Raw genomic sequence first — 11,672 nt, 5'->3', positions numbered from 1 at the left:
AAATAATCTATGAAGAATTTCACTATTAATATAGCTTCTTTAGCATATCTCAGAAGAAGTATGCGAGAATGCTTTTCCAACGAAAAAACAGATCATGGGTTTGAAAAGTAGTGTCCAAGGCTTAAGATTGTCCAACTTGAGCAAGGAAAAATTCTACCATGTCCAAGGTATCCCTTACTTTTTAGAATTTAAGGGTGAAGAGTTTGGTCAAATGTCAAAATTTTTTTGACGTGACTATTATTAACTTTATGCATGCTAATGTACTTCTTTCAAATTTCAAATCTAATGTACTTCCTTCGAAGTTCAAAAAAAAAAAAAAAACATTAACGACCCTGTCAAACTTACTGTGCATTCGACAGTTGGGGACAGTGAGGTTTGAGCAATTTTTTTATTGTGACTGGAAATACGAGTAGTACAAGTGTTTTTATAAAAGTTTTGGGAATTTTTATATTTTTTAGTTATTAACTATGTAATACATATATCCCACAATTTATATAATGACACATGATGTACCATTTCGTGTACCAATAACACTGAAAAATTTCTTGCAAGGTTCGAACCTTGTCCCTTGTGTAGGGTTGCTTAGAACAAACCCAACCCAGGGCTAAATGCTATTTTTTAGTTTTTATTCCCCCCCCCAAAAAAAAAAAAAAAAAAACCTAACTGAACCCATGCTAAATGTGTGGGTTAAAAGTTAAAAGCCAAAAATAGTCAAATTTCCCCCTAGGATTTAGCCTAGAAAATGGTGCGGGCACCACTAGTGGGACCTCACCCACATGGGCATGTCTTCCAGGATTTATTGAATTCAACGGCTGAAATCGAATATAATCAAATCTAACAGTAAAAAAAGATCTAATGGCCCAAATTTAAATCCAACGGCTAAAATAATTAAAAAATTATTTAACTCAAAATTCACCCAAATTTAGTGATTTTTCAATATTCAATACTTTAAAATAAAAATTTAGCCTAAATTGATTCTTTAATAATCTTAGACTAAAAAATTTAGGTCAAAAGGGTTGAAGCAGAAAAGCTGTTTTCGAGCTACAATCTAAATGTTATGAGCTAAAAATTTTAAATTTTAATCCAAAAATTGAAGATGATCTTAGAAGAATAACAAAGTGGTATATAGGCACTTACATTTCCAGTCCGTTGGTTGCTATTTCCTTGGAAAGAAAATGTACACAGATCACATGAAGGTAGGATCACCCAATTCTTGAGCCTTGCACCCCAAGCAACGCCATAAATTAGGGTCCTTTTGGTATTTACGTCACTTCAGCCTCTGCATTTGGTCACCCACTTTTTGTCGAGTGTGAGTACAGTACAAATTTTTATCGATGTGACTTTCACACTGTCATTTTATCTCTATCAGCTTTTATTTTTTTTCTTATTTTACTCTTTTGGTTATTATCTTATTTGTTAAATCTTAAACCTTGATGTTGAATATGAGACAAATAAGTACATAAATCATTTCTATTTATAAATATATCTGGTAGGAAAGCGTTTATCAATATTATAATATTTAAAGAAAAAAATAATTTTCCGTAATAAATTAAAAAAATTCATATCTATCTAACTTTCCGAATTTGAATCCACCATTTTGAACGACGTTATCCATCCAACCTGGATACATGATTGTTTGCTTGTCTGTGTCTACGGTGCCGTGATCCGGCAAGTCGACATAAACACACATATTTCATATGTTAATTACAAAAATGACAAAATGTGAGTGATCATGGTGGTAGCAATAGCAGAGTTGGTGGTTTGATGTAGACGAGCAAGTGGGACAAAAGTCGGAGTCTGGACTATAGCTTTGCTTTCATGCAAGGATTTGGTTTCTTTTTCTCTATTGCCAAATGAGGCATAAGCTCCCAACAACAAACACTTGGAGAGAGAAAATCTAGAGAGAGAGAGAGAGAGAGAGAGAGAGAGAGAGAGAGAGATTAGTGCTAGAAAGATCCCAACATTAAACATCTATATCGTTTTCGTTGTGTCTAGTCTTGCCCACTACTGGGAAAGCAGTCCTCTCACTCAGTCAGTGCTGCAGTTACAGAAATATTGCTTTGCTTTTTGGCTTCCACATTTACATGTCTTCAAGCACCACACGAGAGAGAGAGAGAGAGAGAGGAGAGAGACTTTTGTGCTCAAACCAAAACTGAAATCTAAGTCGTTTCTTCCCCAAGAGAGACGGAGAGGTTTTGATTAGGGACCCATATCTTGTTCTTGCCCACAAATTCTACAAAACCCAAAAGTGCTTCTTCTCCAGCACTTTTGAAAAAAGCAAGAAAGCTTCGTCTCTGATCTGAGTTTTCAGCATCCTCTGTTTCTTGAGCTCCTTCAGCAATTTTTTCCTCGAATGCGGTGGAAAGATTCAAACTTTCTCGGAAAATTGGATTCCTTCTCGGTTCTGGGATCTGGGTTCGTTTGCTTTTCTGGTTAAGATGATGGAGCATGTGTGCAAGCTCTGCAAAAAGAGTTTTGTGAGCGGCAGAGTCTTGGGAGGTCACATGAGGTGCCATGGAGCAAGAAAATCTGCTAAAACAGAGAAAAAGATCGAAATGTGCAGGGTGGATTTTGAGGTTGAAGACGATGATCACGCTGGTTATGGATTACGAAGGAACCCGAAAAGGTCCTGGAAGTTTTCAGGGGACTCGAAGTTTAAAGCTTCTGCAGGGGAAGAAAATGAGACCGTCTGCAGGTGCAGGGTTTGTGGCAAAGGGTTTGATTCGATGAGGGCGATGTTCGGGCACATGAGGCATCACTCGGGGAGGGAGAGGAAGGAAACGCGGTCTTGCGAAGTTTGCTGTAAAGGGTTTGAATCGTTGAGAGCTTTAGCTACTCATAGCAGATGCCACTCGGAAAGGATTAGGGGAAGCTGATGGATTGGAGACTGTTTCTTCAAGCAAGATGCTTTCTGTGGATTCCTGTCAGTACAGCAGTGAGACAATGGGGCTGATTCGGAGGAAAAGATCGAAAAGATTGAGGTACAGGAATACTAATTCAAGCTGTTATTTTTCTAGTTTTAGTGTGAATGAATCTAAGTATGTCACTGAATTCGGGGAAGAAGTAGTAGAGGGGGCTATTTGTTTGATGATCATATCTGGTAGTGGAAACAATTTGGGTCGAATTAGTTCGGTGACCGAGTCTTCGGATAACAATTCGTTGTCTTTGGAAGTTCAATCACCAAGTCAAAAGAATTGGATCATGGGAAAGAAGGGTGGTGTTTCTGGTTGTGATGTCTGTGACGATACTGTGAAATTGGTTGATTGCATTTCTGATTGTAAGAATGTCTCTGATGAGAAGAAAGTATTTGAATTTAGCGAAAACGGTTCTTGGTTTCTGAGTGATGAGGAAAAGAACGTCGAAATGGCAGACAGGTTCTCCAGGGGTGCAGGTTATAAGAGGCCTAGACTGGATGGGCAATCTGCATTTGGGCTGTGTGATACTGAAGTGGAAATGAATGTGGATATTATCGAGGAAGTAGAATCGGATGTAGCTGCATTCGGATCAATGAAGTCAGGTTTGAACAATAAACCCAAGTTATATGCTACTGAATCTGAAGTCTTTGCTGATTCCCAGAAGAAAAGAGAGCATAAGTGCAGGATTTGCAACAAGGTTTTCAGGACGTATCAGGCACTTGGAGCTCACCAAAGAGTTCACAAATCAACCAGCAATGGTTCTGCCGTAAAAAATGAGGATCATGAAGATAGAATTCCGATTGCCAAGCTTGAATGCAGTGATAATTCAGCAGCAGAAGGGGAGACGGAAAGAGTAATTGAGAATAAGGGTCACAAGTGCTCCATCTGCTTGAAGGTGTTTGCAACAGGCCAAGCTTTGGGTGGCCACAAGAGAGTTCATTTCGGCAAAGACCCCGAGAGAGGTGCACAAGAGTCCAGAGTGCTGAAGCAGCAGATTTCCAACATCTGCGATGCATTTGATCTTAGCCGTCCAGTCGAAAATGGTGATGTTGAATTCAAGTCCTGGTGGCTTGGAAATGAACATAAGCAAGAGATGTTGATGGGTCTGATGCCCAACTGAGAAGTGATTCCATCAATAGCAGCTTTGGGAGTTTCTATCGGTAAAGCTTCTGTTTACTGCTTATGACTTTAAGGTAGCAGCCCAGCACTTGAATCTCTGCGATACATTTCGGTCCTCAGAAATGTCAACTTTTTTCCCCTTCTTTTTTCCATTCTTTTGCTTTTAATTCCATAAAGTTTGAACAGAACACCTCATCTGGGGACCTTTTTAAAACTTGTGTAAGATGTCCGTCCATGTCATTTGTAGGGTACCTCTCAAAAAATATGGGAACACCTTATATTTTGGTTCTAACCAAATTTTATAGTCTTACTCGGTACGAATTAGTCCAGTCAGACAGTCATACCGAATACGTGATAAACCATAACATACATATTGTTTACTTCTTTCCCTCTACGTATCAATCTTCTTTTGCAAGTATGAAAAGATGCCCTTGCCTTGATCCAAAACACTCCAACCGCACAACTTTAAAGTGCATTTCAAACTCAATATCCGTTTACATCCTAGATTCAAGGCTTTAAGAACTACAATCTTTGACTTGTAAGTTTGGCTTGCAGTAAACTTTACGGGTGCGGATTTTATAGGATATAAACATGTATTAAATACGAACATTTACAAGTGATTCAGGACGTATTCATATTGTCACGGGAGCTAAAATTGCTTTAATTAAGGGTAGCATGTTTTGTTGCAGTGATGCACACACAAGAATTGAATATGCAAAATAATTTGTGCCATATATATGTGCAGAACAAAATTAAACATCATGTGAGGGTGGATGGGATCACTACTTGAATCGATCTATGTGCTCTTCTGGCCATGTGCTTGCAATGCCCACTATAAAAAGACATCTTAAGATGTGAGAGTGTGGTTCTCTCTACCTGCCCATAATCTTAGAGAGATGATTTTTTTCTAATGCAAATAACGTATTTTTACCGTAAAATTTTTTATATTCGAAAATGTTCAGTCTCTAAATTTTCATTTGAAAATCATCTCTACAATAAATCATTCGAATTAGGTATTGTTTAGTTATCTAAATGTATCAAATAAATCAACAGTATAAGTACCAAGTAGCATATTCGAAATGAACAATTGATTTATTTCACACATTTAGATGACTAGCGATATCCGATGATTTTCCGTAAAGATGATCAAGATTAAAAGACTGAACGGTTTCGATCATGAAAGTTTCACACTGAATATACGTTGTAGGTAAATGGGGTGGAATGTGATAACCCTCATTAATTTGGCTATTTGAGAACAGAAAAAACCTAAACTTTTACTGAACCAAACGATAAATATAGATGGTGCCTCACTGCCTTTGTTCGGAATATCCACTATACATACGTGATGGTGGGGCTTATTTCAAATAACCACTTTTTTCCGAGCACTTACTATACTAGTGTAGCAACCAAACGCTGCCCTTTTATTCCGAGCATTTTATTCACATGAGAAAGAAAGAGGGAGGGGAACAATAAAAGCCAGGGGGGTCATCACAACGACGTGGTAAGACCGTGTTTGGTTCCAAGAAGAAAACTTCTAAGGCAGCTCGACGGGGTTGATGTTCCATATGTCCTTAGCATATTCGTGAATGGTCCTGTCACTGCTAAACTTGTACGAGCCTGCTGTGTTCAGGATCGACATTCTTGTCCATCTCTGCTCCCAACAAACATCAGGTAAAAGCATTAGCCGCGAATCTCAAAATATTGCTTGGGAATGTAAAGTACAATGAAATTAAGCAGAGGGAATGTATGCCAGCAATGTATCAATATCAAGGAGAAATGTGTAGCATGTAGCAGCAAACAAGGGAATGCATGCATGGAGAACTCACCTTTTGGTCTCGATATGCTTCATCGACCTTCTCTTGACATTCTATGTAACTGGGGAAGTCCTTGCCCACAAGGAAATAATCTGCCTGGCCAAATCCTTCATTTCCTTCCAGGGATCCAATCAGTTCGTCATAACTGTATGACCCAAAAACACCGCTTTTGACAAATTCCTTGACTTCTTCAAAACGTGGGTCCGGAACAAACTGAATAAAGGATTTAAGAGAGGCATCAAAATTTCATTAGAGACGCATCTGATAAAGAAAGAAATATTTTCTGTTCTTTGAAGCATTTTCAATGGATCAGTCTTTCGAAAAACTTGAAAGCACGGGCACAAAGGCAATAATTTGGTTATCGAGACCAACCTTTCCCTCAGCTCGTTCTTTTCTCAGCCCAGCAATCTCGTGAGCTTTAGCACCAAAGAGGAAAAAGTTGTCTTCCCCAACCTCTTCTCTTATCTCAACATTGGCACCGTCTAGAGTCCCAATGAGGATGCAGCCATTCATTGCAAACTTCATGTTGCTGGTTCCACTGGCTTCCATACCCGCGGTACTACAAATAAATAACAATTAATAAGAGGCCAATACAACATAAGGGTTGGTTTGTGAGTGTATACATTAGTATATTGTAGCGCCTTGTACGGGTTCCATAAAATATAGATCCCATGATATATTATCCAACACAAGGAAGGCTCACCTAGATTTTTAGTTTAATACACAATGCTCTGAACTCTCTAGTCTACGAGTTACAAGTTTATTGATGCACTTCAAGTGGGATACGGCAAAAACTACACCTTCCCCAGCTAATCTGCTTGAGTTTGACTCTTGATTATTCTCGCAAACCAAGCCAAACCCATTTTTTTCTTACTAAAATATCAATTATTGCTAAAAACCTAAGCAGCGGAAAAAGTTTAAAACCAATTCCTGCTTATGTTTCTCCATTAACCACTCAGAGACAGAAAAATCATGTGGCCAGTGAAAAAGTGAATCATGACAGATAAAACTGATTTACCTGATGTGCTGTGAGAGCTCACTTGCAGGAATTAACTGTTCAGCAACACTGACATTGTAATCGGGGACGAAGACAACCTAATATAACAATCAATTTTATAAATTAGTGGGTCAGTAATGCAGATGAATTTACAGCCAATCTAAAATACACACACATAAAGATATTCCATGTGTTGGTTCTTTTACAGAGCCAACTTATATTAACTGCAAGTCAATAAAACATTCCAAAATCGCTTGTTTTATCAAGTTGTCAGTGCAAGAACCCTATTAACATCAAAGATCTCCATACCTTCAGTAGATCACCGATACTAGGATCATGATTAATGGTTGCCCCTACATCTGTGATAAATTTCACAATTCTCTTGGCTTGCACATACGTAGAAAATGCTTTCCCTCCAAACATACAAACACGTGGAACAAACTTTGATTTCCTTCCTGAAGCACTCATTTCTTTCATTTTCTTGTAGCGGTAAACAATTCCCATAATATTCATCAGTTGTCGCTTGTATTCATGAATGCGCTTCACCTGAACAGAAACATTCCAATAAGAAGAGAAAACTTTGATCGAGGCATGATGAGAAACACAAGGAAATTTTGTGCAGTGAATAAACCAACTATGCACAAAGTTGGCTTTGCGGGATTCTATCTATTTAATATACAATTGAAGGAGATTTGAATGCATAGAAATTACCTGTATATCAAACATTGCATCCGGGTTGACAGAATATCCCGTTCTTTCTTTGATCAATGACACAACTTTCAACTTGTTGTTCCTTTTTGCTTCCCTCCATTGGGTTTGGAGATCCTGATTGTCAGCAAACTATCACAAAACCAAATAACTGAGATAAGTACATGGCCATAACAACGATACTCCAAAAATTATGTAAAAGTCAACATAATCTCTAAGTAATTCAGTCTTGTGAGTTTTACCTTTCGTAATTCAGCCAGTTTTTCAGTATTTAAGACCCAGTCTTCCGTGCCAATCCACTTTTTTATAATGTTACTTAAATCTGGATTACAGAAGCGGATCCATCTTCTTGGTGTCACCCCATTTGTTTTGTTTTGAAATTTATTAGGCCACAACTGCCAAAATTGCAGGTTAGAGATCAATAATAAGAGCAATTTTTCAACATTGAAAGAACCTCGTCTTTACTAAAACTGTCAAGGCTTACCTTATAAAATGAATTAAATACTTCATCTTTCACTATTTCACTGTGTATTTCAGCAACGCCATTTACTGCGTGACCACCCACAACACAGAGATTCGCCATACGTACTAACTTCGGTGGTTCCACCACAACCTTTTTCATTTTTTCCTCTTTGCGTTTCTTCACAGGTACTTTTTCTTCATCAGCAGATTCAACTTCCTCTTCTGACTCTTCAATTTCTTCACTCAGGACAGCAGTGGAACTCCTTTCGGCATCAGCAGATTCATCTTTCTCTTCTGACTCTTCAATTTCTTCACTCGGGACAGCAGTGGAACTCTTTTCGGCATCAGCAGATTCATCTTCCTCTTCTGACTCTTCAATTTCTTCACTCAGGACAGCAGTGGAACTCTTTTCGGCATCAGCAGATTCATCTTCCTCTTCTGACTCTTCAATTTCTTCACTCGAGACAGCAGTGGAACTCTTTTTGGGTTTAACAATTAAATCCGCAAATTTGGCAGGCAAGTCAACATTTTCTAATATTCTCATCTCCTTAAGTTTCTTCTCTAATAAATCATAATCTGCTGTGCCATATTCCGAAATTATGGTCTGAATGAGCTGCAGAATATGCAAATGCAAGGAATCAGTCAATTTTATAAACTCCAAAGGTATGAACTGTTTAACTTTTGTACATAATCCAGCATTACCTCCTCATCTATCATCTGTATGATCTGAACATGTCGAGGAAGCAGCTTCTCCATAAGTTCCAGACTCCATTTCTCCAAGGCCTCAGGTAGAACAGTATGGTTTGTATATGCAACCGTCCTAGAACACATGTGACAGGATGTAAGGGAAAAGAAGTTGCTACAGTTAAGAATGAACTAACAAGTATTCCCACAAATCACAAAAGGTGTTACCTTTGAGTAATACTCCAGGCCTCCTTCCAGTCCAAACCCTTCAAATCAATCAAAATTCTCATCAGTTCAGGAATGCAGAGAGTTGGATGAGTATCATTCATCTGCACTGCCACCTTCTCGGGGAACTCTTCCCATTTGACATTTGCTCCGGATCTTCTCTCAAAATGCGCAACAATATCTTGGAGAGAAGCAGAACATAAAGTATATTGTTGCTTCAAACGAAGTGTCTTGCCCTCCATTGATTCATCCCCAGGATAAAGTACGTAGCAAATCTGTTAATCATTAAACAAACAGCTATTTTACCTATTGAACCATATGTGGTTAAAATAGCAACATAACAAAAGAAACCCGAAAGCAGACGATAACTGGTCACTAAGAATATGCCTGATAAGTAGAGATTTCCGCTGGAACACATATATATTAAATATAAGTTCTTTAAAAGAATGCAGCAAGTGCCCCCCTTCACACCAAATAACTAATAAAAGAAAAATAAGACATCAGAAAACCCGAAGTCTGTATTTTCTGATCAAATTGGAAATTGGAAAAGAAAGAAAACAGAAAGGAAAGGAGTACAATAAACAACCTTTTCAGCATTTGCTAAAGCTTCAGATGCTTTCGTGTGATCTCCAGAATTAAAAGCATATAAATCAAAGTTCTGTGATGAAGCTTTCGTTGACCAAAGCCGCAAGTTGATTGTGGTTTTAGTTTTGTATCCTGGTATTGGAACATCATAAGCAACAGCATCTATGTCTTCTCCTCCAATCCAATGTTGTTTTCCATCCGAACCAGTAACAATCTTGCCATAAAATTTGACAGGATAGGAGACGTCATTTCTCACAATCTCCCAGGGATTTCCCATCTGCAAGATTCAACAAATAATAAGGCATAAAGATTTCACCAAAAACCTTTAAAGACAATGAAGTAGTTGAAACGAAAGATGAACAAATAAAGCATGCATACCTCAAGCCAATCCTCAGCAACTTCTTCTTGACCATCTTTAGTAATCAGCTGCTTAAATAAGCCATACTTGTACCGAAGCCCATAACCCCATGCTGGATAATTTAACGTTGCCAAAGAGTCCAAGAAGCAAGAGGCAAGCCGACCAAGACCTCCGTTTCCAAGTGCAGCATCCGGCTCCTATAATCAAATCATCTATATAAGCTAGTTGTACAAACACACGGACACAAAACATGCCGAAAAAGACAAACACACACACACACTTTAAGCAAAATTTATAGAAGTGACCGGTTGCTTATAATGCAATATTAAAATTATGAATGTTCATAACTAAATTTTGATGAAAAGGTAAAGACTGGACCCTCACCTGGTTAGCAACATTTTCTAATTTGTGTCCAAGCTTGCTTAAAGCTTCCGCATATGCACCATCAAGCTCTAAATTACCAATGGCATTTAACAGCGCTCTACCCTACAAAAACAGAACACTATGAAATGAAGCATATTGCAAGCTATAAGTGACAGAAGTGTACATCCACACTTGTGGGGAATGAATTCAGGGAGTTCATAACGAACCTGTAGAAATTCCATTGACAAATAATATGCCTGCTTTGCGTTCAATTTTTCATAATGATTATTTGTTGCATTCCAGTTAACAATGAGCGCATCACGAACACTTTGTGCAGTTGCAAAGAAGGCCTTTGGAAGCTCAAATTTCTCCGGAGAAAACAACGGGGTGAATTCTGCGTGGTATTTGATGCTCGAAGCGATGGAGGCAGCATCAGGTGTGAATGAGCTGAATTCGCTTGCAGCATCTAAGTAAAAAAATGCAAAGTGCTAAATTGAGTACAACACAATATCTGGAGTCATTACATTAGAACATACGAAAAAAGGCGCAATCTCTCATATATATGTCAAAATTGAGAATTTGATAAGGATGATCCGAAACCCTCCAACAACCTACCACATATTTACCACGTCAGCATAAAAAAAGAGGATCCGAACCCATCAGCTAATTCGTGCCATCTATCGATCAAGATAGCAAAAATTCAGCTTAACCAGATGATTTCAAGCTCTTAGCCATCTAATCAACAAACCCCACTTCCAGAAACTCCTCAAAAGTTGGGTTTGATTGGAAAAACGGATAGCAAATTATGACCATCAGACTAACAAAGAATCGATTTTTAATACATTTTTCATGTAAATTAATCACAACCAGATGGTGGTTCCCAATCCTTTTCTGAAACTAACGAGGTAAAATGCGAGTGATGAACAATCAAAGCATGGGTTTTTTTTTAAATATATATATATATATATATATATATATATATATATCTAAGAACAGAGAATATAAGGAGGAGGACCTTGTTCGATGATCGGATTCTTGATCTCGTGAGGCTTGTCCAGAACGCTCTTCACCGAGAACGAAAACGACCGAGTCCGATTCAATGTCCTTGTGAACAAAAGCTTGGATTTGTTCTTCCTGGAACCGAAATCGATCAGTTTGGATTGCGATTTGCAATGCCACGCTGTCTCTGCTCCGCTGCGAGTTGCAGAGAATTGGGAAGCTGCCATTACTGTAATATGCTCTCTCTCTCTCTCTCTCTCTCTCTCTCAGAACAACAAGAAGATACAGTCAGTCTCTGAGTTTCTCTGAGTCACTCAGACTCGTTCGTTTGTTTGCCAATGCGATGCGGATACTACTGAGCTTAGGAGTATCTTCCTTCTTATCTCCTTTCACAAGACTTCACTCTCTCTCTCTCTCACATAAAAGTCCATTTCCAAATTATC

General features: G+C 38.3%; 1 protein-coding gene and 1 pseudogene across 1 annotated transcript; one reads left to right on the top strand and one right to left on the bottom strand.

The window, feature by feature from the left end:
• Nucleotides 1-1,915: 1,915 nt before the first annotated feature.
• LOC103955780 lies at nucleotides 1,916-4,248 on the top strand (annotated as a pseudogene).
• Nucleotides 4,249-5,292: 1,044 nt separating this feature from the next.
• On the bottom strand, nucleotides 5,293-11,598 carry LOC103955779 (alpha-glucan phosphorylase 1). The gene is made up of 15 exons (XM_048577988.1): nucleotides 11,246-11,598; nucleotides 10,458-10,696; nucleotides 10,252-10,353; nucleotides 9,888-10,064; nucleotides 9,511-9,786; nucleotides 8,928-9,199; nucleotides 8,718-8,835; nucleotides 8,038-8,628; nucleotides 7,796-7,948; nucleotides 7,557-7,685; nucleotides 7,155-7,391; nucleotides 6,867-6,943; nucleotides 6,221-6,407; nucleotides 5,861-6,061; nucleotides 5,293-5,685 (listed from the first exon to the last, which is right to left on the bottom strand). Exons 1-15 carry the CDS (start codon nucleotides 11,454-11,456, stop codon nucleotides 5,569-5,571), a joined length of 3,087 nt encoding a protein of 1,028 aa, XP_048433945.1. The 5' UTR covers nucleotides 11,457-11,598; the 3' UTR covers nucleotides 5,293-5,568.
• Between the last annotated feature and the right edge of the window lie 74 nt (nucleotides 11,599-11,672).

The sequence above is a fragment of a genome, unplaced genomic scaffold (genome assembly GCF_019419815.1).
Source record: "Pyrus x bretschneideri cultivar Hongxiangsu unplaced genomic scaffold, Pyrus_bretschneideri_v1 Contig12, whole genome shotgun sequence".
Classification (NCBI taxonomy): domain Eukaryota; kingdom Viridiplantae; phylum Streptophyta; class Magnoliopsida; order Rosales; family Rosaceae; genus Pyrus; species Pyrus x bretschneideri.
This window is presented reverse-complemented; position numbering and strand designations above follow the sequence as displayed.